Source organism: Thermobia domestica, chromosome 2, assembly GCF_964235325.1.
Source record: "Thermobia domestica chromosome 2, izTheDome1.hap1.1, whole genome shotgun sequence".
Classification (NCBI taxonomy): domain Eukaryota; kingdom Metazoa; phylum Arthropoda; class Insecta; order Zygentoma; family Lepismatidae; genus Thermobia; species Thermobia domestica.
In genome coordinates, this window is record NC_137455.1 from 73,697,188 (window position 1) to 73,720,940 (window position 23,753).

The 23,753-nt window shown below is 34.8% G+C and overlaps 1 protein-coding gene across 4 annotated transcripts in view; it reads left to right on the top strand.

Moving 5' to 3' along the window:
- The first annotated feature begins 3,182 nt into the window (after window positions 1-3,182).
- LOC145672778 (SUN domain-containing ossification factor) overlaps window positions 3,183-23,753 on the top strand; it is a 161,028-nt gene continuing 140,457 nt past the window's right edge. For 3 of the 4 annotated variants that reach the window (XM_081741943.1, XM_081741947.1, XM_081741953.1), the window contains exons 1-3: window positions 3,185-3,341; window positions 9,334-9,589; window positions 10,592-10,725. In XM_081741943.1, coding sequence (XP_081598069.1) covers window positions 3,283-3,341; window positions 9,334-9,589; window positions 10,592-10,725 — 449 coding nt within the window. In that variant the 5' untranslated portion in view covers window positions 3,185-3,282. Of the gene's footprint in view, window positions 3,342-9,333; window positions 9,590-10,591; window positions 10,726-23,753 lie in introns of all 4 variants that reach the window. The other variant, XM_081741969.1, reaches the window with a different exon arrangement.

Sequence of the window (23,753 nt, forward strand, 5' to 3'; positions counted from 1 at the left end):
TTAGTATGGCACTAATAACGTGACGGAATGACTCTGCATAAGGCCCATAGCGTTTTGCGACAGTCCGAAGCGATGGACATCCATTCCTCTCACTGCGATTTTCCAGTTCTCGCCACTAACATAAACAGTCCGGTTCTTAGGACCACCATAATCGAAACACAGAGTATCGTTGATACACACACATACAGTCACCATGGGTAGAAGGCCGTCTTCGAAAGGGACAGACAGAATATCTTCGAAAGGGACAGAATTTCTGTTCCATACAATTTTTGCACAAAGTTTGTTTGATTCGGTGAAGAAGTGCAGCAGTTAATACAAGTTAAATATACAATATTTAGGTGGATTAGGTAGACGTAGAAACATCCTTATCCCACCACTGATTTGGCATATCTTCAAAACGAACCGAGTTTTTAACCCTGTGTAAATTTGGTTTCATTCGGAAAGGGGCCATGATATTTATTAGGGGCCATGATATTTAAGCCCCTAAAGTAAAGCTGCTCCAAGGATTGCAACTTTGCCTATAGAATAACATTTTTGAACCTACTAAGAATATGTTTTGTCCTATCTACCTAGGTAATGATTTTGTATTTGTACACGTATCCTTATTCTGCACCGTAGAGGCATCTAATTATAAATAAATGTATAACGTTTAACTGCCGTTTTCTAAGAAACTATTACCATAGAAATGATATGATTTCCCCCTAAATGCAAATTGAGTTGCTCTTTGACCAAAAAACAAGGGGATTTTAGCCATGATATATTAAATCTCTAAAGTAGAGATAAGTTTTACACCAAGGATTACAACTAGGCTTATAAAACACCATTTTTGAGCGTATTGAGAGTCTGTTTTGTCCAAAAGATGAAATTTTTGTAATGATTTTGTATTAGTATGGCATTCATAATCTGCACCGAAAAGACATCTAGTTTGAGAGATCCACATAACGTTTCATAAGTTAAAAATCACTTTTGATCAAAGAATATAATTAATTCATATTTTAAAGCAGGCAGTGTTGAGTGAAATGGAAATAAAAGCTCTCATTTCTCTTTGTTGTAAATCATGTATAAAATGCGGCCGTGTCTAAACACTTTTCTATCCGTAACCCATGTGGCAACATCGCATGTATCGCAATGAGCTCTGCCATCTAGTGAGAAAGTTTAACCCTAAAGGTGACTAGCGATCCAGCTTAAGAAAGGCAGTCAACAGTGAAAATTAAATATTAACATAGAACAGTGGCGGCGGTTGGACATTAAAAGTGGGGGGCAAGACATGATGTGAACAATTGTATATCAATGTTAGATTTCCTAGTTATTTCTAACACTGTTTGATGAAAGGTTGTATAACTAATAGGATAGTATCTTTCTTTACTTAAAATACCATATATCGTATTTCTATTTTATTAAGGAAATTCATAAGAGCAATACAGATAGGTACTAGTCCTTTATACTCTTAAACAACGAAAGAGTAAGAAGAGATTTTAGTCTTTGCTCATGAACATCTTAAAATTCAGTCTGGAAAATTGTGCGATCAGATTATTTAATAAATTTGCAAAACAAATAAATATAAGGGATAATATTAATCATAGTAATGATTAATGACGCTTGTTTTGCAGAAGTTATATTGAAACTGGGAATTAATGAACAACTTATATTTTTTAATTCCTCACATGCCATTAAATGAATGTTTTTACTCTTAGAAAGTGAAATATAGTAAGTACTGCAAGCATATGCTAAGACATTTAAAGAAATATGCAATTGCAATATTAATTGCTTTGAATTGCAATTAAAACTCAATTCCTGTAGCTTTCTTAACTCCATGTTAAGACAAATAACCAATACCTACTCACGCAATGGCAAATATGTGGCACCATTTCTTTCTATGAAACAGTAATACATACAAAACCTTTACCAGGGTGTCCACGTTCTGGAAAATAAGTAAAAGTCAGGGAAAGGTCAGGGAAGTAAAAATGTATCAGGTGAAGTCAGGGAAATGGCAGATTGGTCAGGGAAAGTCAGGGAAAAATCGATTTAGGCCAATTCTTCAGTTACTGAATTTATGAAATAGGATTGATTTCTTTATTGTTACTGGATGCAAAATGTGGCGTTCTCAGTTATGATATTGAGGGAGTCAGTGTTCTCTGATATAGTTGATGAAACTAATTTTCTGCGAAAAACACATATCTAACTGCATCCTGGCATATTTGCTCCAAAGAGTAGACGCTGTTCTAGAAGAATTGCATGGTGCCAAGAGGATATTTGGACAAGTGGCTGAGAACGCGATAAAATATTATCTCCAGCTCACAGTGAAAGCTCAGACTGAAGAATTTAAGAAACATTCGAATCAAAAAAAAAAAAAAAAAAAAAAAAAAAAAAATCGAACAAAAAAATTTAAATGTTTAAGTGTTACGTCCCACGGTTATGCCACCCTGTTTACATTTCAAAATGAAACTATATAAATTAGGGCGTCACTTCAAAAAAGTGGGGGGGCAACTGCCCCCTCTTGCCCCCCCTAATCGCCGCCAATGACATAGAAAGTTAGGGGGCATAGTACCCAAGCCATATATTAATGTGACTCATGGAACGGGCCATTTTTCTGCCTCATACGAGTATCGTGCAGTCTGGTTTCTTTCGGTTAAGAAATGCAAATGCAGCTGCTATCGCGAGCCAAAAAACATTATATGTATAAAGCAAAACCCGCCGCAATTTTTTTGAGACAGTGTCAAATACCAATACCGAATATGTTTACTATGGCTTGTAAAACCCGAAAAAGGAAGATAACCCTACAAAAGCACAAAAACATGTCTCTTCCAGGAACTAGGAATAAATGCATTGCCTTTCTGGGACAATGTTCCTTCTATCTACCCTTTGTCTGTTTTCTCCCCCCTCTTTCTTTACAACTCATTCTAAAGAAAAGAGGGTCCTTAAAAAAATGAGATTCTTCGTGAGCCCATTTTCCGTGTATATCTATTTACAATAAATAAAAATGTCACTGTATTGAAAACTTTCGAATACGAACATAATGCAAGTTGCTGTCTAGATTGAACTGAAAAATCAGTTTCTACATATATACATGATAAAATCATACTATATACTTGTCTTATCCTGAATATCTTGTCCTAATATAAGCAAATGTGTATCATTCCATAGATTCGCGCAATCTCTTTGGACACGTCAGACTTTACGTCAAAGTTTCAAAATGACTGTCGGTGTTCGCAATGTTGTTTGTGGTTTGCTAAGAAAATTGTAAAAAATGCAGTCCCTAAATCGAATATTACAATATTTAACATGAAGTTCAGTGTTATTTGCACCTGCAGAACGTGTCTGGTTGCGTTTTTGCTTGCAAGGTGAGTAAACACTGGAGTATATGACGAATATTTCGCTTACAATAACAATTTCACTGAGGAATTTACTCTCAGTAGGGAAAACAATACTTTCGTTGTGTGAGGCCAAGGCTAAAGTCCGGAATGTGTATTTTTGTACTATTAAGTTTAGTGAACCCAAAGAAACTGTGCATGGGAATAAAAACTGTGTTATTAACATAATTGAAATAATATTTGGATAGAAATATTGACAAAACCAAAAGTGTTGAATCAGCGATTAAGCTTCGGAACTGAAATCGATGAGAAAATAACAGTTTATTTTTCGCTTTAATGGAAATAAAATATGAATGAAATGAAGTCATAAAGATATATTTATTAACGTAAAATGATCTCACAAATTCCAAGTCGTTATGTCATGACAACATTCATTGCGTAAGGCAGAAGTACCCTGAGTGAAGTAAGTGGGTTATACTTACTGGCACAGCTATGAGGCGTCTCATTTAATAAGGATAGTTCTGGGCATTGGCGCAAATCCCAGGGGGGTTGGGGGATATGTCCCTCTAATCTTGGAACTGGGGGGACTGTCCCCTCCAATAATCCGATTTGAAATGTGTTTTTCGGGGAGAAATGTCGATTTGTGTCTGATAGCCACAAAAGCAAGTAAGATGAAATTCATTCCCCCCTCCATAATAAACCTCAAATCTACCCGTGTCTCAGTGTTGAAGACAATTCTGCTCCCTTGATCCTCAAGAGCACTGTCTTTCAGCTTCATAAATATTTTAAACCGGTTAAAAAAAAAAAAAAAAAAAAAAATTGCAGACTTTTTTGTGAGAATGATGTAATTTGTCACAGTTCTTACATCATGCTAATACTAGAGCTGTTTTAAGATAATAAAACAGTTCAGGCTTGTGGGAATCTTTTGAGAACTTAATCTTAAATATTAACTACAGCGTTTAGAGCAAGCAGCTTTCGTTAATCGTTGACTGGTAGAAAATCGGGCATTTATTCCGAAGTTGAGCGTCCGATACTTTTCGAGCAAAATCTTCATAAAAGCTATTAAAATTCATAATTTTTCAATTCCTACGTTCTTAACTGACTTAGGGTTCCTCTCGTTACATCGTGAAGTAGGGGAGAGGTTAGGTTAGGTTTGGTTTGCATATACAACAGACGTGACCTTGGACGTCCGAACAAAGTTTACTATTAAATTCACACAGTATTGCCGAGCGAGCGTTAGCGAGTGAAGGCGGGTTAGAGCCCCGCAGGGCACGTTGTTTTCAGTGTTCATTAAACTCTAATTAATGTAGTTTTTTTTTCACTTACCTTAATACTTCGGATCGCACTGAAAACAATAACTTTCTCCACGTTTCTTCGCTGTCACCTCCTTTCCACACTTCCTACAATTTGTTCTTAGGTTCATTAATTCATGCTTTTCACATAGTTTAGAAGATTTTGCTCGTCATGAACGTATTGCTTCACGAAATTTAACACAGTCAGTTCACGTCCTGTGCATCATTTCTGTATATTTGTCGCCGTGTTGATAATATAAATGCTCGTTAGTTTCCCACAATGCAACTATTTTGTTACCTTGCGCCAAGTGGTTCCCTCCGCTCGCCGAATAGTCCCAGGTTTGTAACCGTTTATATATAACAAATAAAGATAATTTTCGAGGTCCTTATTTATTATCAAGCACACAAACAATCAAATTATCCATATCGTCCCTGTAAATTTTAAAAAATTTGCTGGAAACGGGCGCCCAACTTTGAAATTTACCCGAAAATCGGGGTGAACTTTACGATGCCGCTTAAGTTGGTACACAGACTGTATATACGAGAAATTACACTCGGTTAATTTTTAAGAAATGGTTTCAAACTTACCTAACCCTAAGCTAACTCGACCCTCTTTTAAAGTTGGTTCTATTTATCAATGCGCAACTGGATCGTGGGCAGGGTTCTAGAACACTGGTTCGCATCCCAATTGAGTCTGAGTAGTAAAAGTAATCAACCTGGCTACTAACCCGCCTTCACTCGCTATCGCTTACTCGGCATTACTATCTGAATTGATCATTTAGCTTTAGTAAACAAAGGAACCAACCTGACTACTAACCCACCTTCACCCATATGTGCGGACTAGTATTCCAGACCCTTCCTTGGAGGATGTATTATAAAGTTTACCCGAAAATAGACGGGAGTCGGCGATAACTTGTTCAAAGTGGCTAAGAAATACACGTCATTTTTAAAATTAAATAATTTTTGTACCATTTCAAATCACACTGTAAGTGGAATGTACACTCATGTCCAAAATTATTGTCGCATGTCTATAAATATGTTGTTCTAGGAATATAATTTGGTAACGAACTCGCCCGGTATTTCTCATAATGTTAGTATGTGTATAATCGGCAAAGACATGCATGTGGCAAATTTCATGTCAAAAGAGCAGTAAATAAGAACAATAAAACTTTCTTCTCCATTTAGCAATATTTTGTTGTACTCATTCTAATTTTCGTATTTATAATTCTTTCCCTATGAAATTTACCACAAATATACATTTCCCGATTATACACATAGTATTAGTATTAGAAGTGCCCTGCAACACCATTATCAAATTATATTCTTACAAGAAGACAGTATGCGACAATCATTTTGGACATGAGTGTACATATGAGCAATTGATTATTATTTGTCTCAATAGAATAGATGTTCTCATATATAAATATTCATCGTTATTTATTTATATGTCAATGTCATCCGACACATGTCATGAAAGTCAGGGAACTTCCTGTCGAAGATCAGGGAGAAGTCAGGGAAAAAGATTTCTCCAGATCAGTTAAAAAACCCTGGTATTATTCACTGCATTTATTACAGAAAATCATACATTCTAATTATACCCGCATTTCAGTCTTTATTGTTCCTTTTGTAGTGACGTTTACAGATAACCATTATCAGGCATTCTCTTACTTGTGTGCCAAAGGTAATTCCGTTCTCAAACGGGGATTTATGTAAAAACACGAGAAATTGAAACCATTGCTAATAGTTCACGTTCTGCTATAATGGAGGATTATCGTAAATGAAAACATCGGTTAGCGTCACTTAATTAGCGTTGTCACTTAACTGATGCTTAATTTTTATATTAACAAAAGGAGGAAACAACAAAATTCTAGGTTCAGTCCCGATTCAGTCATGCACTTTTTCACTGTTAGTGTATCACTAATGCTCTTTAGCTGACGTAAATACTTCTGTTTAGGAAAGTCAAGAAAAAAAAAGTTAATTATAAATACTTCAGATCAATTGACAGTATATGACTTAATATAATTGTTATGGAAAAACATCATATCCATATTAAATTCAATTTTCTAGAACGCAGAAGGAGTAAAGAAGGAATCCAAATCTAGATCTGATAATGGCACCGCTCTCCGTCCTAACATGGGACAGTGTCATTTAAGATTATTTCTATCAAATGAGTGAAATTAATTATGAGTTATGATTTTCTATAATCTAGAATACCTTAAGAGTGTCGCTAGGTATCAGCCTTAAAGAATTTTCCATTCATTCCATTTCAATCGTGTGTCGAACGTGGACCTGTGAATGAGAGCTATTGTGCTTCAAACTGGGGAGCGTATCAATGAAGATCATATTATTCATACTAGATGAGTGAAGTGGATTATGGGTTGTTATTTTATTTTATGGGTTGTTATTTTATGTAGGTATCAGCCACGAAAAAATTTCCACTGCTTTCATTTTAAACATATTCTTAATTTTGACCTGTTATTACACGGAAACATGTTTCGAAAATAAAGCTGTTATAGACGCCACTTGTTCTTCCAGCAGCAGTAGGTATCACTCATGGTTGTGTTATTTTTATTCATGAGTGAAATGATCATAGGTAATAGTATTCTGAATTCTTGAAGAGTATACAATTACCAGTATTTGCGATATATATTTTTCAATTAATTTTTTGAACAATTTGCTCAGAAAGAAAAATATTACAAGAATGAATCCTTTTTATTACAGTATTACTGTAATATTCGTTTTATTACACTTCTTTTATTAAAATTATATTATTAAATAGCAGTTCATTATTGCACTATACATACTTTTATTTTGTTACGAAAGTTGCTTTGTTTTGTTTCGTCCTATTGAAATAATATATTTTAATGTTATTTTTGTTGAAAAAATCTCATCTAGCGATATGGTAAATTCTTTGGATATCACTACCCAAAAGTCGTAGCTGATCACGCTCGACACAAATAGCGGGGAAACTTCACTAATGTGTAGCTATCTATTCGAACACAATGATCGCAGATTGAATATTCAGTTTTGAGCACTGGCAGTGTATTTTATCTTTGCGAATAGATGGTGGGTCCGCTACTTTCATTATTAGTGTGTTGCAATATGTGGCAACTCTGAAATCACTACATTTTAACTCACGACGCTAAAATGCAGTATTATTCGAATTATTTTACGCATTTATCATACATTACTCTTCTTAGTTGTATTAGAGCGAATGATTACGAATATAATCTTCCAGGATTTGTACAAACAAGAATATGGACTGTTAAATGTTAGCTGTAAGCTATATTGTTCCAATCGTTTGTGGCGACCAAAGGATTTGTATGCACTGTCATAGGAATAGGAATAGAAAATTTAACCTAAGTTGAGAACTATTCAGCCGTATAATTTCAGATGTAATCATCAATATGTTCGAATGTAATATTAAACAAAAACATTGTAAATTTATAAATGTTTACAACAAGCATATTCAGTGGCAGCTACTAATTATACTGTGAGGACATAAACAGTAGAGTTTGGTAATCAAATACATTTTATACTATAACGACACGGTATACCGGAAACATATGGTTACAGGAAAATGATTGGTGTGAAATAATTGTATTTATTATGAATCAACTTACTGTTAGTATATCGATACCAGTATACCTAAATAAAGCATCACGTAGCTTAATCATTATTGTTATGAAAGATTCTTTCTTTGTTGTACGTATTGTCATAAAAATCATCCACGAGCTTCTTTCTCTAAAATCGGCCTTCTGGAACAGTGAACTGTTAAAGTGACGGATTATATTTAATATTTAACCCCTAAATACGTCTTAATGAAAAATGCAGCAAATCCTCTCGTTTGCCTCTGTCAGGGGCTGTAGTAATACTTAGGACAAAGCAAGTCCACATTTCATGACGGAATAACACCATTTGTTACTATCACTGGTACTGCTAAGATGAAGAAGAACTTTCGAATTACAGGTTACAGATTTATCTCTACGAAATTACCATAGCTTCTTTTTATATTAGTTAAAGATAAATAAATAAATAAATATGCACTTCCATAAATGTGAAATTGTGTTCTTCATCTGTGCCGTATCAGTGATAGTACAAAATGGTATTATTACTTTATGAGATGTGGGGTTCGTTTCCAGTAGAAATTTTGTAAGTCGAGGAGAAAGACAAGAGGCCTTGTCGAAACCGTTCGGCATTTTCTAATTAAGGCGTATTTAGAGCTAAGTCACGGTTAAATATTGAATATTAATATGGCCAGTTGATTTGACCAAGAATTATAGTTCCATGATGATCTTCCTAATAAAGGAGAATATTACAGTAATAATAATAATGTAAAAATGTTGCGCTCTAGTTCATGAGAAATTTTGGTCACTTAGGTAGCGCATATTTATCTCGATGATACGTCACATCACTTTGACTTACAATGCTATTATTAGGAGCTATCTTGACCTACGATTCATTACTTCTTTATTGTGGTAACTTTTCACGTATTCTAATGACGGTTTGTCATGCTGAAAAATTTGGAACCTTACTGGCTGTCGATCGAGAGATAATGTGGTTTGAAAACGAGCGTATCAAGCATAGAGTAACGCAGACGCTATTAGGTTTATGTGAAAATAGATTTTATGTTCATGTGTGACTTTTATTATAAAAAAGTCTTCAGTTGAAGTTTAAGATTAATAAAGTTATGTATTTTCTTTTTCATTTCTTTGCAATTTTCTTTCCAGTTGTTTCCTCTTAATACCGATGGCTGGGGACGGAACAGTAGCTGAACAGAAGTCTACTGCGTCTGCAGTTAATTCTTCAGCTATGGACAATAAAACAGCTCTGCCTATGGAGATCACGAAACAAAGTTCCGCCAAAGAAATTAAGATCTCCAGCGGCGATAGTGAAGCTAACAAAAGGAAAAAAGTGACATCGACAGTGGAGGAGCAATTGGATATCCTGAATGACAGTTCGGTCAACAACGAAGCTACTCATCAGGTAAGTTAGGAATCGTAATTCGTTATTAAGATATAAAATAAATATACCTTCAAAATAGAAGAGTAGAAAATTCGATGTACATTTTGCCTAAGTTAGGGACATTCGTTTTCAACTTGTGTAGCATTCTAGCTTACGGTAAGTAGCAGAAAGTTAATTAATTTGTTAATTGGCGAAAAGATAATTAGTAATATTTAGCGTATTTGGCCATAAATCTCTCGGCATTTAAGTGTCCATCTACGGTAAACACCTTACAAATAAGAAAACTGCCAGGTCTTTGATTTGGCGTGTTCTTCCTCTCCTTCATGAAACGAAAATTCTGTGCAATATGCTAAGAATAGTCTGAGTAAGGTTTGAATTTTTGATTTATAGTTTAGCGTCTCGTTCACTACCGGAACTACATGAGACATTGGCCAACAGCTTAACGTGGGATCCGAATCACATTGCTCCCGACATGGATCGAACCTGGATCTCCTACTCGGAAGGCACGTATGCTAGTCATTATAGTTACGATGGAACGCTGAGTAGGGTTCAATTTTAGTCAATTATTGACTTTGCTAGTAACAGCTCTTTTAATCATAACACGTTACATACTGAAAAACAAATCTGTGTTAATATATATATAAAAGTATATTCATTAGTGAAGAGAATAACTTCATTGAAAGTTATCAGTGACATTTGATGCTTAAAATTACTTAATGCTTTTAATATTGCTAGGTAAACTTTCAGAAATAAATCAAATTTCCGTGCTAAAAGTAGATTTAAATTGAGCCTTAGCTGAATTTGTAATTCGACTTTAATATCTGCTAACTCAGCGTTAAGTTTAAGTGAAAATGAAGTTTTACAAGCTGTGCGACTTATCATGTTACCATGGAATTAATAAAGACTACTGGCACTAAGTAAAAGACCTATTTTCATTAGTAAAACTGAATTGTTATTAATGTAGAATAAGAAGCTAATTAAATTTGTTAATGTGTCTTTTTTTCTACATTATTTCGCTTATAGGACCATGCTGGTGACATGGGCATACATACGAGTTTTGAAGAAGTCTCTCTATCAAAAAGTTCCGTAGACAGTTCAAGTGTAGATGAACAAAATTCTAGCGCTGCGACTATGTTGGAAGACGTAAACACAGAAAGGTAAGAAACAAATTATTTATTGGCAGTGTCACTATCAGCAACAAAATTTCTACCCTGAAGGAGAAAATGTTCTCTTGAATAGTATTGGAGAAAACGTTGTCGGCCGTATTTAAAGATACGTACCTTAAAATGTTGAGATGTATTTAGTACATGGATTGTAAAATGTTAATTAACCTGAGAAGAAGGTTAATAAATGCTGTGGTGCTATTTTTGCAGTTGGTTATACTAACAGAAAGCAGAGCACTGATTACAATTTTTGAAAAATGTGGTGGCGCTACCTGTCAGATTCTTCTTCACTTTCAATACTGAATCTTAAAAGAGGGGGCAGATTTTTCGTTGCTGATTAGTTACAGAAGCTTCCTCTTTTGTTTGCGTTATGTTTATTGGGAGCAACTTTTGAATTCTATTGTGCATCTATGATTCTTCTGCATGTATTTTTACAATTACTTTCACTTAGAGAGAGAGAGAGAGAGTTAGTTTCATATCATGAACACATAGTCATCATATTGACAAGCATTGCAATACTTACAACGTGACTACTTTCAAGTAAATTTTATTTCTGTGTTTTTCCATTACCTTTATGTTTTCAGTCAGTTAAAGTGATCGTACTCATGATTGTCTGTAGAAGGATAACTACGTAAAACGTTGGAATAGGTAAGGAAAATGAAATAGAAAAGATAAAATGAAATATTTTAGTCACGATTATACCGCGTAAGAGTTGGTGGAATGAGAATGTGGTAGAAAACGAAAAATCCCACAGGCATGATGTTGGCCACCATAAAATGGAGAAAGAGCCAAAGGTAAGCATTTGAAAAGAAAAGTGGCTTCCTGTGACACAGTAATAAAAATGGTACTGATGACATTTCCAAAGTAGAAGGGAATTTTCAACTAGGGCAACAAACACGGAGACACAAAGTAAGCTACTTTTCTTATGAATATGTGCCCTTTAGCTAATATAAGTAGATATTTGAAAAGAAAACTTGCTTAAAGCTGTCGATAGTTGGTGAGCGTGCGATGTGATGCGTGCGTGCGTTGCCATTTTATACGAGATGCGATGAAAAAATACGATGAATGTAGATGCACAGCGCCACCTGTCAATGTTTTATTAATTTCAACTAGTAAGCCCGATAGCCTGAATCTTTAGGACAATCACTGTCGAATTTGAACGAGTTGTCACACGTCAATTGTCTTCCAGAGGCAGAACAGTGAGGACGTGTTAAGAATGTGTGTTGCGCATTATGAATTTCGAGCAATGCGTCAGCATTAAGTTTTGTTTTAAGCTGCAAAAAGGTGCCAAAGAAGCTCACGAAATGTGAAAATCAGTGCATGGCGATGAAGCGCTGACATTGAAGACTATTCAAAAGCGGCAATGAGCCGGTTGAAGTCGAGCAACGATCTGGACGTCCTTCGACGTGGAAAGCAGATAAAAACATGCAGAAAGTGGTACAAATGATTCGTTCAAGCAGGCGAATGACTATTCAAGATATTTCCGAAGAATTAAAAGCCTCATACTGGTCCGTACAAAGCATTTTAACAACCGATTTGCAAACGAGAAAAGTGAGTGCGAAATTCGTTTTCCGACTTTTGACTGACGAATAGAAGGAATTCACGAGATTTTAGTCGGGAAAAGATATTACTATCTATCCACATCCACCGTACGCTCCGTATATAGCACCTTGCGACTTCTAGCTCTTCCCAAAAGTCAAAACAGTACTAAAAGGAAGACATTTTGATACCATTTCCGACATTGAAAGGGTGACGACGGCGCAGGTGAAGACCCTGAAGAAAGACTTCCAGAAGTGTTTCTAATCGTGGAATTAGCGTTGGAATAAGTGCATCGCAAGCCAAGGAGAGCACTTTGAAGGAGATTGATTCATATTTGATGTAAGCTTATTACTTCATTCGTAATAAAGTGATTCACCGAGATTTTTTGGTTACACCTTATACATAATTCTCAGTTTCGATGAATAACCTTAGTTATTATCAATGGTGTTAATTGAACTTCTACTTCTATAACATCACGCCTTATAGTATAAAGTTGAAAATTCCTGGGCTAATGTTCGCATGCACTTATTTATAAAACATTTATAAATAACTTTACAATTATTTATTAAGTACAGGGGCCGCGGTGGCTCAATGGTAGAACGTTCCTCTGGTGCATAGGGTCCTTGGTTCGATCCCAGCTCGCACCAAGTGAGCTTTGTGGGGGACAAACACTGTGTGCGTGGGTTTTCTCGGGGTTCTGCAGTTTCCTCTCACTTCCTTCATTCCACCATTTCATTCATTTCTCATCACCGTCTCCTTATCCTAGCCACGATAACCGTGGGAGGTAAAACTTAAAGATTTCATTTCATTTATTAAGTACATATCCTTATTACATAATTATAATATATTTAACTCTTTTATTTATTTCTGATCAGTGCGTGTGGGTGAGGTATTTTCATTTTACTTCCTCTCTTTGATTGAATTTTATTGTCTTGTTATCTTAGTGTTGATGACCATAAACAACACTTCTGGAACTAGTGAAAGCCAGGAGATATTCACACAGCCATAATGAAATAAATCTCCTAAGTCGACGATATTCAGCAGATGTTGGAAGCAATATAAAAGCGACAATAACCAAATTGTTAATATATACTGCATACCATTGAATAAATTCATACTAATTTTACATTGTATGTGGCCCTGAATTCGATTCTCGGCTAAAGCACATGTAGGTTAGATCCAACATTAAAATACATGTATATTTCTAGTATGGTTGTGTGCTCACTAACGGACATTACACTTCAAAACCCAAGTACGAGTTGATGATCATATTACTACTGATTTACAGAATATAATTGCTTTATTTTGAAATCTAATCTATATTTATGTAAAATAGTAAATCCATTGATTCATTCGTCAATAGATCTCCCAAACTATTACGCGTTGGACTTCTAAATTGTGTATAAATGTTCTTGCATCCGAAAATGAAATAAAACAGGGTTTTGCGAATGCAGATCCTAAGGGGGGAGGGGGGTCATTAGCATAGAACCATGAAATTTTGCGTAAACGTTCTCCATGATACCAAAGTTCTACATTAGAAGAAATTTTGAGAAATGGTACACCCAAAAGATGAACAGGGGTTACTTTTTTTCTTCATTGAGTGTCAAGAAATATTGAGCACGTAACTTAGGAACTGTGTTTTGAGTTATTCCCTTACACGTATTCGATGTCGAAGATAAAGAGGAATGGGACACAGGGAAAGGAAAAAGTAAAAAATATTTTCCACATTAATGCTCGAGGCATAGGTTAGTAACAAATAAGACAGGAACTTTTTTTTTTTTTTTTTTCGTCTTCTATAAAATCCTAAACATTCGAGCGAGTTTGTATTTGTGCTGGATATAGTCATACTTTCTGATGGTTGTACTGGTTATTCTCGACAGAAACAAAAATGGAACAAGAAATTTTGAAAAATACAAAAATAAAATTATGAAAATATCGAAGTAATCGAAATTAATTATGACAACAATAGATAGCAAAATAATTCAGTGTCTGATTTTTCAAACATGATTTCTAACAATTTGTCGAGGAACATTTTTTATACAATGATAAGTTACTGGACTGACATTTTCTGTACTTCTAGTGCGGAAAACGTAACATTTCACATTTTTTTGCAAGGACTTTTGTGATTAAGTCGTTATAATGTAAAAAAATATAAATAAAACAGGATAATATAAGTTGCTTAACGATGGGAAGGACAAGGTTTTCTGGTTAGACATACGTGAGTTTGTAACAACAGCAGTTTCTCGATTCTCAGATTTCAGTTGAATTCACTCAGCAATCATGTAAAGAAGATTAGGTGCTTGAAAGTTAATTTGACAAAACACCGCTTCCATGTTAACTACGCTCGTAGTCATTAACGGACGAAAAATTTTTACAGTAGTGGTGCAGGTTGGGGATGGATTAGACAGATTAAAATAAAAATACTAACATATACGTAATAAATACGTTTATGTTCATATTTAAAGAAACTGCATATGTGGATACACTACCTGTAAGGTATGGGTGTGTTAAAGGAAATATCTGAGAAAATCCAAGTGTGTAGGAGTACATGTTAAACAACGCAAACTACTTTAGTACAAGGCATTTTATAACGACTTTCTGCTGTTGGATGGATATATGGCTTTAAATTCTTCAATGACATTTTCAGAATTTATGTTCAGAGAAATAGTCTTTTTAACAGAAAGCAACGTGAACGAACACAGAGAATAATAGCTATTAACAGTTTAATGAATTGTTATAGGATATGCTCATACTATTATTTTTTTCTTTCTTCAAAAATTCTCAAAGGTGCATTTATTAAAAAATGTACTAAGTATATATTTTCTACTGATTTTGTACAAAAGTATTATATGCATGTAATGATTTTGCTATTACGTGTTAATAACATTTTTTTTCTGCTTCGTGTCTGCTTCTGCTACTATTTATTTATATTAAATAACTTGAACTCACTCATTCTCTCTCTCTATGTGTATGTATATAATTTTATATTCATTATTAAGTGTAAGTGATACTGTGGATAGTTCATAAGAAGGATGTCCAGCATAATATTTCGTGCTATAGTTATATATATACATTATATATATCTATCTATATATATATATCTATATATATATATATATATATATATATATATATATATATATATATATATATGCGCATGTATATGTTTACTAACATTTTAGCAGCCAGAAGAATGAAGAAAAATGAAGCATTGTGTTAAATACCTCATAAGAAGACAAACATTTAAAGTAAGAAATAGTCGCGATTCTATCGTTATATATTTTTTTGTATTATTTATTTCGTTATAGACTGACAACGGGTGTGGCAAGAGACTGACAACCTTGTAATCGTGAAAATTAATAAAAAATAAGTGGATTTGTGCTATTAGATCGTCCTAGTGCTGAGATGGAGGCACTCTGAAACTCAAAATGAGAAACAACCCTCCCTGCTGGTCTATTGGTTAACGCTTGCGCCTTTGGTTTATACGTGGTCCTGGGTTCAATTCTCCATGAGATAGCATAAACAAATTACTTTCACTATTATTCACTTTCATTAATCATCCATCCCCTTTAGCCTAAAGAGCATAAGCATGGGATGTTAAACTAAAGGATTTAATTTCTTTTTATTTCAAACTAGAACCTTTAATGTGCCATACAACTTTATCTGGGTGATGTACGGTCAACACATCGATTCCCATCATTGTCATTTCCGGCTTTCTAGGCTGGAATTACATAGTTCTTAATTCCATAGTCCGTAGCTCTCAATTGTCTCTTGACGGTGAATTAAGATTAAAACATTTGTGCCCTTGCTGAGCATTGAATCCGGTGCTAAGCGTACTAGAGACAGCGGCCGAAGTATTCAACTAGGCGAGACCACTTCAAATTATAGGAAATGAAATATTTTAATTTTCACTTCACTGTTGTAACATTTACAACATACAAATTTGTCTGATCTGGACGTAAGGGAGGATAAATGTTCTTTCTTTGCAACACGCGGTAGGCAAATAGGGATTCAAATCCCACGGTGTGTAATTCTTAGGTTTTTTTTTCCGGTTCCACCAGTTTGTACCTCTAAATATAGATTCTGGGTACCTTATATTCGAAAATTCCTTTCCATTTCGTAATTGTTAATATTTTTAAATGCAAAATGGCTTTTCAGCTGAATCTGGTACTTTTTTATTTAAGTAGATAAATATATATTCATTGTATAGAGATGCTTTTAATGAGAAATTAGTCTCAAAGTCATTTATGACTTCATAGAAAGAACTTTTTGTTTTAAAGGACACACTTTAAAATATTGATAATTTTATTTCACATTACTTTGTAGGTACTTTAAATCCAAAATAGTGAGTTACTTTATTATTCTTCTGTTTCTTTGAAACCAGTGAAACGCAATGAGGGTCATTAATGTACTGTGTCATCCGTGAATTGTCTGATCGCACTAGACAAATTTCTTTTATTTTGGAGCTGATCCCGTTATCGCTATTATACTCCTTTAAGTTCCAGTTTTGTGGTAGAATTCTTGGTGTAAATATATTCAGACTTCACATAGGAGCTCGTATAAGTTTTTGGTCCGTGTGGTGATACCGGTACTAGGTGATACACAGTATTTCAATAAATGTAAAATGTGTATTTTCAATGACAAAGGATGTAGATAGAGAGTTAGGGCACAGAAATTGATGTTGGTGTTTTAATCTAAAGAAGAAAGATCTTAAATAATTCATTTTTAAAAAAGATTTGATTCACATTAGAAAATTCTTTTTTTTAACGGATTTTAATATCCTAGTATTTGAAAATATATGCACTTTAATATATGTTCCATACAGTCAAGTAGTGGGTTATTCTATCCAAAGACACACTGATTTAGTTATTAATGAGCACTGTAACCATGGATTTTCTCAGGACAATTTGTTTCTTCCCTCTAGACTTTTATTTCAACAATATTTAATCATTATTCAATTGGAGGTCCAAGATGCTGAGCAGTTTGGAAAGGTGCTTTATATATTTGGTTCTGCATACTTGAAGTGTGTTCGGAATCAATGAAGAACAAAAGTAATATACGGGGTCTAGAAGTGTATTGAAAACTTAATAGTAGACACATTTTGTAAGAGGATTTCTCGGACTATGGTGTATGTCTTTTGACTTACTACTCTCTAGAATTATTTTGTTCTGAACTTTCTTGTGACTATGTGGTTAGCGTACGTGTCTTCGACGGGGAGATCCGAGTTCGATTCTCGGTGGAGTTCATGTTCGAATCCCACGTAAAGCTGTAGGTCCACATCTCATATAGCCTCGCTGCTTAACGTGATATTAAAACCCTGTTCAAGCAATCAATTATTTCTCAGTATTTTGTGTAGATGGCAAAAATATGATCTTTCAAGTGTTGATTCCTTTATAATCAATTTATATATTTTACCTAGGATAAGAAAGAAGGGATAAAAATGACAAAACACAGTCTCAGAATTTGCCTATTACAGCTGAAAGGATGGTGCATGATGGGGATATGTATATTGTTCATCGCAACTTTTACTATGATCTAGTTTGAAAGCGGTAAATACAAGATCTATGTCACCAAGTCTACAACTATAAAAAAGAAACATTTAAATAATAATAATAATAATAATATAATACATATACATTAAAATTCTTCAAAATATTGTCCTCCTGCATCGATACATCTTTGCCAGCGGAATTTTCAATCTGCGAAGGCATCCTGGGAAATGTTCAGCAAGTGTGTTTAAAGCCATTTCACAACCTGTTTTCACGTCGTCAATTGCCTGCGCATCACTGATATAAAAAGTGACAAAGAAATTGAACAAGACGTCTGCTGAAGGTTTTCTTCATCCATTCTTGAGTTCGTACCTCTGAATTGTAGGGTTGCGAGTGGAATCGCAAGTAATTCCGTTTGAGTTTGGTGATGGAACAGCGGCAGAAGCATCTGTTAATGCTGTTTTTGCGTGTTTTATCAATTATATTTCTTATCCTTTTCAGATTTCTCGTCCTCTCGTTAACTATGCAAAGCAGATCTATGGGCGAATGTGGAAATCTATATAAATTTATTCGTAATTTGTGCATTAAGATAATGAAATTTTTGACATATATCTAGGTATATATCGAAAGAACTGTTCGGATTGTAATTTTTTATTTATTTTTACAAAGCATTGTGAACATTTTACCTCTTTTCGACAATCTAACCCTTTATAAGGGGGGAAGTAAGAAATACAGTATTTTTTTTCCTTTGTATCTTTTCTTCAACAATTTAAGAGGGATCACAATGTTTGAGTAGTGGATTGATAGATTGAAGCGTAACATTCTATCTTAGCATAAAATAATATTAAAAAATGAAAGCATGAGCTCCAAATGTCAGATTCAAACCAAAACAGCATTAACACAATACAGAATCCGGTTCAGGGAGAATTTGTAAAGAATACCTAGAATTAATGTTGCTATGAATCTTGATTCGTTCTTTAAAAAAAATCATTCTTGGAGTGAGAAGAAAGGGCAGTAAACAACCCTATGGGAATAACCATTAACGTATTAAGAAAACGGGGTATCAAATACTATCATCCATCTATAATTCAATCCGCTTCCCTCTACAAGGCGTCAACTGAGTCTCGAACCCTATCTTTCTTTCTCCTTATTGAGATGAGACGCAGTTCTTATACCAAGAGAAAAAATGATTCAGCGCCTTCATTCGCATCCCTCTTCGCACAACCCTCTTGCTGTGCGGTACAAAATTCAGTCATTTAACCCTAGACTGGTAGAGCCCTTCTCAATACTCCTAGTTTTTCTCCCATCTGAGATGAGACGTGATTCTGAGGTATACGAAATTTGGGAAACTGGCAGCTATATTTGTATTTTCCCGGACGCGACTATCTTGTTGCACCGTTTAATTCACAGTCGCCACTTCGAGTGAAAAGAGAAGAATTTCAGAATAGATTCAGTACTCCCTCTTGGACCGAACCAGCACCTCTTTTAGGATGACAAGTGAGGAATTCTTCTTTTTCAACTATCTCTCTCGCTCTTATATATAGTAGAAGCGCCTGCCAACGGCCACAACTGGCTGTTTTTGTTTCAAAATGTTAAAATTAAGTAGAAACAAAAGAATACATTGGAATTATTCTCCCTAATAGAAGCTATTTATTAGAAAAAGAAATGTGTCTGGGAGTTTCTTCGGAGATTGAAGCTGTCAAGAAAGAGATATTATTTATATATTAACAAAATACCCTGAATAAAATATCAACAGGTTGGTTATATGATTTTTTAAAAATTAATATATTAATTTCTCGGTCGGATTCTTTTATATGCTTTTAGCAATATATACATTAATTTGTAACAACGAATTTTTTAATAAATGAATTAGCAATTCCCTTCAAGGAGGGTACTGCAATCATTGTATCTATTTTTTTTAATCCAAAGTAAGCACGCTGTACGCGGGATGGAACTCGGAAGCGCGGAACTTGTCAAATTGAAACTTAAGATAGAATAGAAGATCCTTCACCTCTTTTGTGGTGAATTTCTGGGTTGACCCTCGGCCTTGCGAATCTGTACTGATCAGTATCGTTTCTGTATTTTCGCTGGAACAGTGGCGGATCTATCCCGAGGATATAGCTTTTTTGAGTGACAAGAATAATTTAAGCTATTATTTATATACTTTTTTTAAAGTTTATAGTAAACTCATGATATACCTATCATAGTCTGGTTTCTACCCCCGAGGTTTTACCTTCTAGATCCACCACTGCGCAGCAATCTCCCATCTGGTGTCATTTCTTTCATGTCACTAACATACTCATCAATGTAATTACTAACCAATCTCTTGCATGTATCATCCGTCTTCTTTTGATCTTCAGTGTGTGACATGGAACGTTAAACTAAAAGTTTATTTATTTATTTTTTTTATTAACTCAAGTCCCAGAAAATATTGAAATATAACTCTGGTTATAATTTTGTTTGATGCAAGTTATTTTTTCTAACTGCAATGAAACAACAATGGGGGCGCGGTGGCTCAATGGCAGAGCGTTCATCTCTGGTGCTTAAGATCCTTGGTTCAATCTCAGCTCGCGCCTTGTGGACTTTGTGGTAGACAAACACCGTGCTCGTGGGTTTTCTTGGGGTTCTCCCGTTTCCTCCCACTTTCTTCATTCCACCATTTCATTCATTTCTCATCATCACCATCTCCTTTAGACTAACCGGCATAACGTGGGACGTAAAATTTAAATATTTCATTTCATTTTGCATTGAAACGAAAATAACTATTGTAATGGAATTGAAGTGATTTGAGCTTTTCATTAGTCACCGTATTATTAGTGGTCTGTTTTCGCTCATCGATTAATAAGTTGTTTGTGTTTCATAAGGAATAACATATGAGTCACGGATTATCAGTTTATTGAAAATGATGTCAGAGTCTTTAGTGTCCCATTACGTCATAGTGTTTAGGGGGAGTGAGATTGGTCACGAGAAGAAAGTTCGAATGTGGAAACGGCAATATGCAATATATATAAAAATGTGAACTACTATTTGAAAAAAGAAAACTTTCTCTAAATTCAACTACGAATGAGCTTTGGTGAACCCACATTGTGTTAACATAAACATAATTCCATGCTCTGATTTTAGTTTTTCTTTATTTTATGTACTTTTATCTCGAGGAAAGGAAGCTTTATTATTGTCAGGCACGTAAAAAGTATTTGTATTATCACCATGTGACGAACTCCTTCTTGGCTATATGGTTAGCGTACTCGACTTCAGCACAAGAGTCTTGGATTCGACTATCAGTCCAAGTTCATGTGGTTCAGATTCCGCTTAAGCTGTAGATCTATGTCTCATACAGCTTCGGTGCTGAAACGGACGCTAATCTGCAGAACCTAAATCGATTGTGTTCAAGCATAAAGGAAGCTTGAGAAGTAGTGATGAGCAAGTGCAAGACCAAGACCAAGGCCAGTTTGGTCTTGGTCTTGCACATCCAGTCTTGGTCGTGGTCTTGTATGCAAGACCAAGGCCAGTTTGGTCTTGGTCTTGCACATCCAGTCTTGGTCTTGGTCTTGTATGCAAGAGTCTTGCAAGTCTTGCATTTAAGAAATCTCAAGCTTTTCATAGGTAAATTTTACTATGGATATAAGGGATAATAAACTCTACAATGCGCCAATAGTAACGGAAATACAATGTATGTTTCTGACTGTAATATAGTTTACCTTCGTGTAAGTATGATGATAGTGTACAACATAGGGGATAACCTTTATTTTTTTTTATTGGGTGCCCACGCTTCACAACTTATAAGATATGCCTAAATCACAACGTTTCGTAATTTGTTTATATTTTTTAACAGATCCAACACGCCATTGGTTCCCAAACTCGGGATGCTACCCCTGAGACGCATGAAAGAAAATCAGTACGGCACAGATTATTGAAATACCATGTATTGCACAATTATTTTTACACTCTAAAGGCGTCAGATTTCTCTTTTCAACCACAATTAGCTAATCCTTGTATTAAACAAACTTCCAATTAAATATTGAAATTTTGTTTTACTGATTCCAGTATGTACTCTATGGGGCAGAAACATTCACATTACGCAAAAGCAATGAAAAAATTGCAGGCTTTCGAAACATGGGCATGGAGAAAAAAGGGGAGAATTAGCAGTGGCGAAGGGTGATAGTTTGAAGAGGGTAGGCCCACTGTTAATAATAGTACCTGCATTATTTATATCATCTTTTATATTAATTCGAAATGTCAGTTTTTCTTATTAATAGCTGTGTATATTATTTTCTTCTTAAAAGTTGTATCCTTGGCTAATATCCTTAGAAGTTCATTACTGTAGCGATTGAAGCTAACGCACTAAGTCTGTCGTTACTCATTATATTTCTCCGGAATGTTTTAATTTTCTTCAGGGCACCCATGCCCTTATCTCACATGATGTTGTAGTAACTGCAATACTTAAGCGCACACGTAACAAACGAAGACATTCTAGGTATACTTCTTTCAGGCCGTTTGATGAGATGTATTCAAGTAATTTAATAGGTCTAAGATACTGATTTTCGTAGTAAAAGATGATTGTCAGTTTATTCCGCAGTTGATTACCGTCGAAAGTGGGATACAGTTTAAGAATATTCTCTAGTTTTTTTCCTAAGAAAATCACTATTGTAATCCTGAAACTGTTTACAATCAAGTAGTTCTACAGATTCCAAAAAGGATAATCAAGGAAATTCACGTAGGCTATGTGAGTTATAGTTGATCTTAATTCGCCGTAATGCAATTTGTTTCAGTTGGGCTTGATCGGGTTGGGAAGATGGACTATCACATCTGCGCTTCACAAGAAACATATGCTATTTCGTCTACTTGTACTGAAACAAACTTTGCTTGTAAAATTTCGTCATTCAATCAAGTTATTTTGTATGTCACTTGAATCTTCTTATAAACAGAATCAGATTTAAATATTTTTTCATACGCTAGTGGTAAATTTCCCAGTAGTGGTGCTAACCACGATTTCTTTATCGAACAATAAAATATTTTTTCAACTTAGAATTATCATACATTCTATGCAAAAAAAAAAAAAAAAAAAAAAAAAAGATTAATTATAATTTATAATTTCTGAAAGTAAGTGGGTAGACCGAGCCTCAGGGCCTCTTACCACCCTTCGCCACTGAGAATTAGCTGTTGAACGGAAAATGAATGAGGTGTTAGAAATATTAGCAGTAGGGAAAAAAGAAGAATTTTAGATATTGTTAACAGGAGGAAGAGGAACTGGTTAGGATATTGGCTGAGGAGGAACTGTATTATGAGGGATGTTCTAGAGGGTATTGTGGAAGAAAAGAGAGGGAGGGAGCGAAGCAGACTAGTTGAAAGAAGGTATTAAAACAGAAAATTGCTAACGTCAAGACGAAGAGACTAGCTGAGGACCACCGAACGTCGAACCTTGTCAGTTGAAGCAAGTAAGCTGCAATAATGGCAGAATATATTTTATGATGATGAAATGTTTAGCAATATTGAAAAAAAACCTCTTAATATTTTAGAATAATTTGAGTGAAAACTGAAAACGACAACTGTCTATGTCTTTTGTGTAAACTCAATTTATATAAACACTGTTGACCTGTATTACAAATACAAAATAACGGCATCAAACTCCAAGTTATTTGAAGTCTCACTTGTGAATATGGATTACTAGCATCAATTACCCACTTCGTTGGGTTAAACAAAAAAAAAAAAACAAAAAAAAAAATCGTCAGTCAGTTTTTTACTATTAGTAAAGCGCTCTCTGATATCGGTCATTTTCGATTATTTTTATATTTCTCTCCCCTCCTCCTCCCAAGTTGCGGGGCTGAATTTGGATTTAAACGGCATCACAAATGTCACTGTTTGTCTCACGGACCCCGAAAACTATAGATTCGGCACTAATATCGGTCATTTTCAATAAACATATATCTCTTCCTCCCCCATGTTGCAAGGCACGGCATCGGAAGTATTCATTGTTCATCTCAATGACCTAGAAAA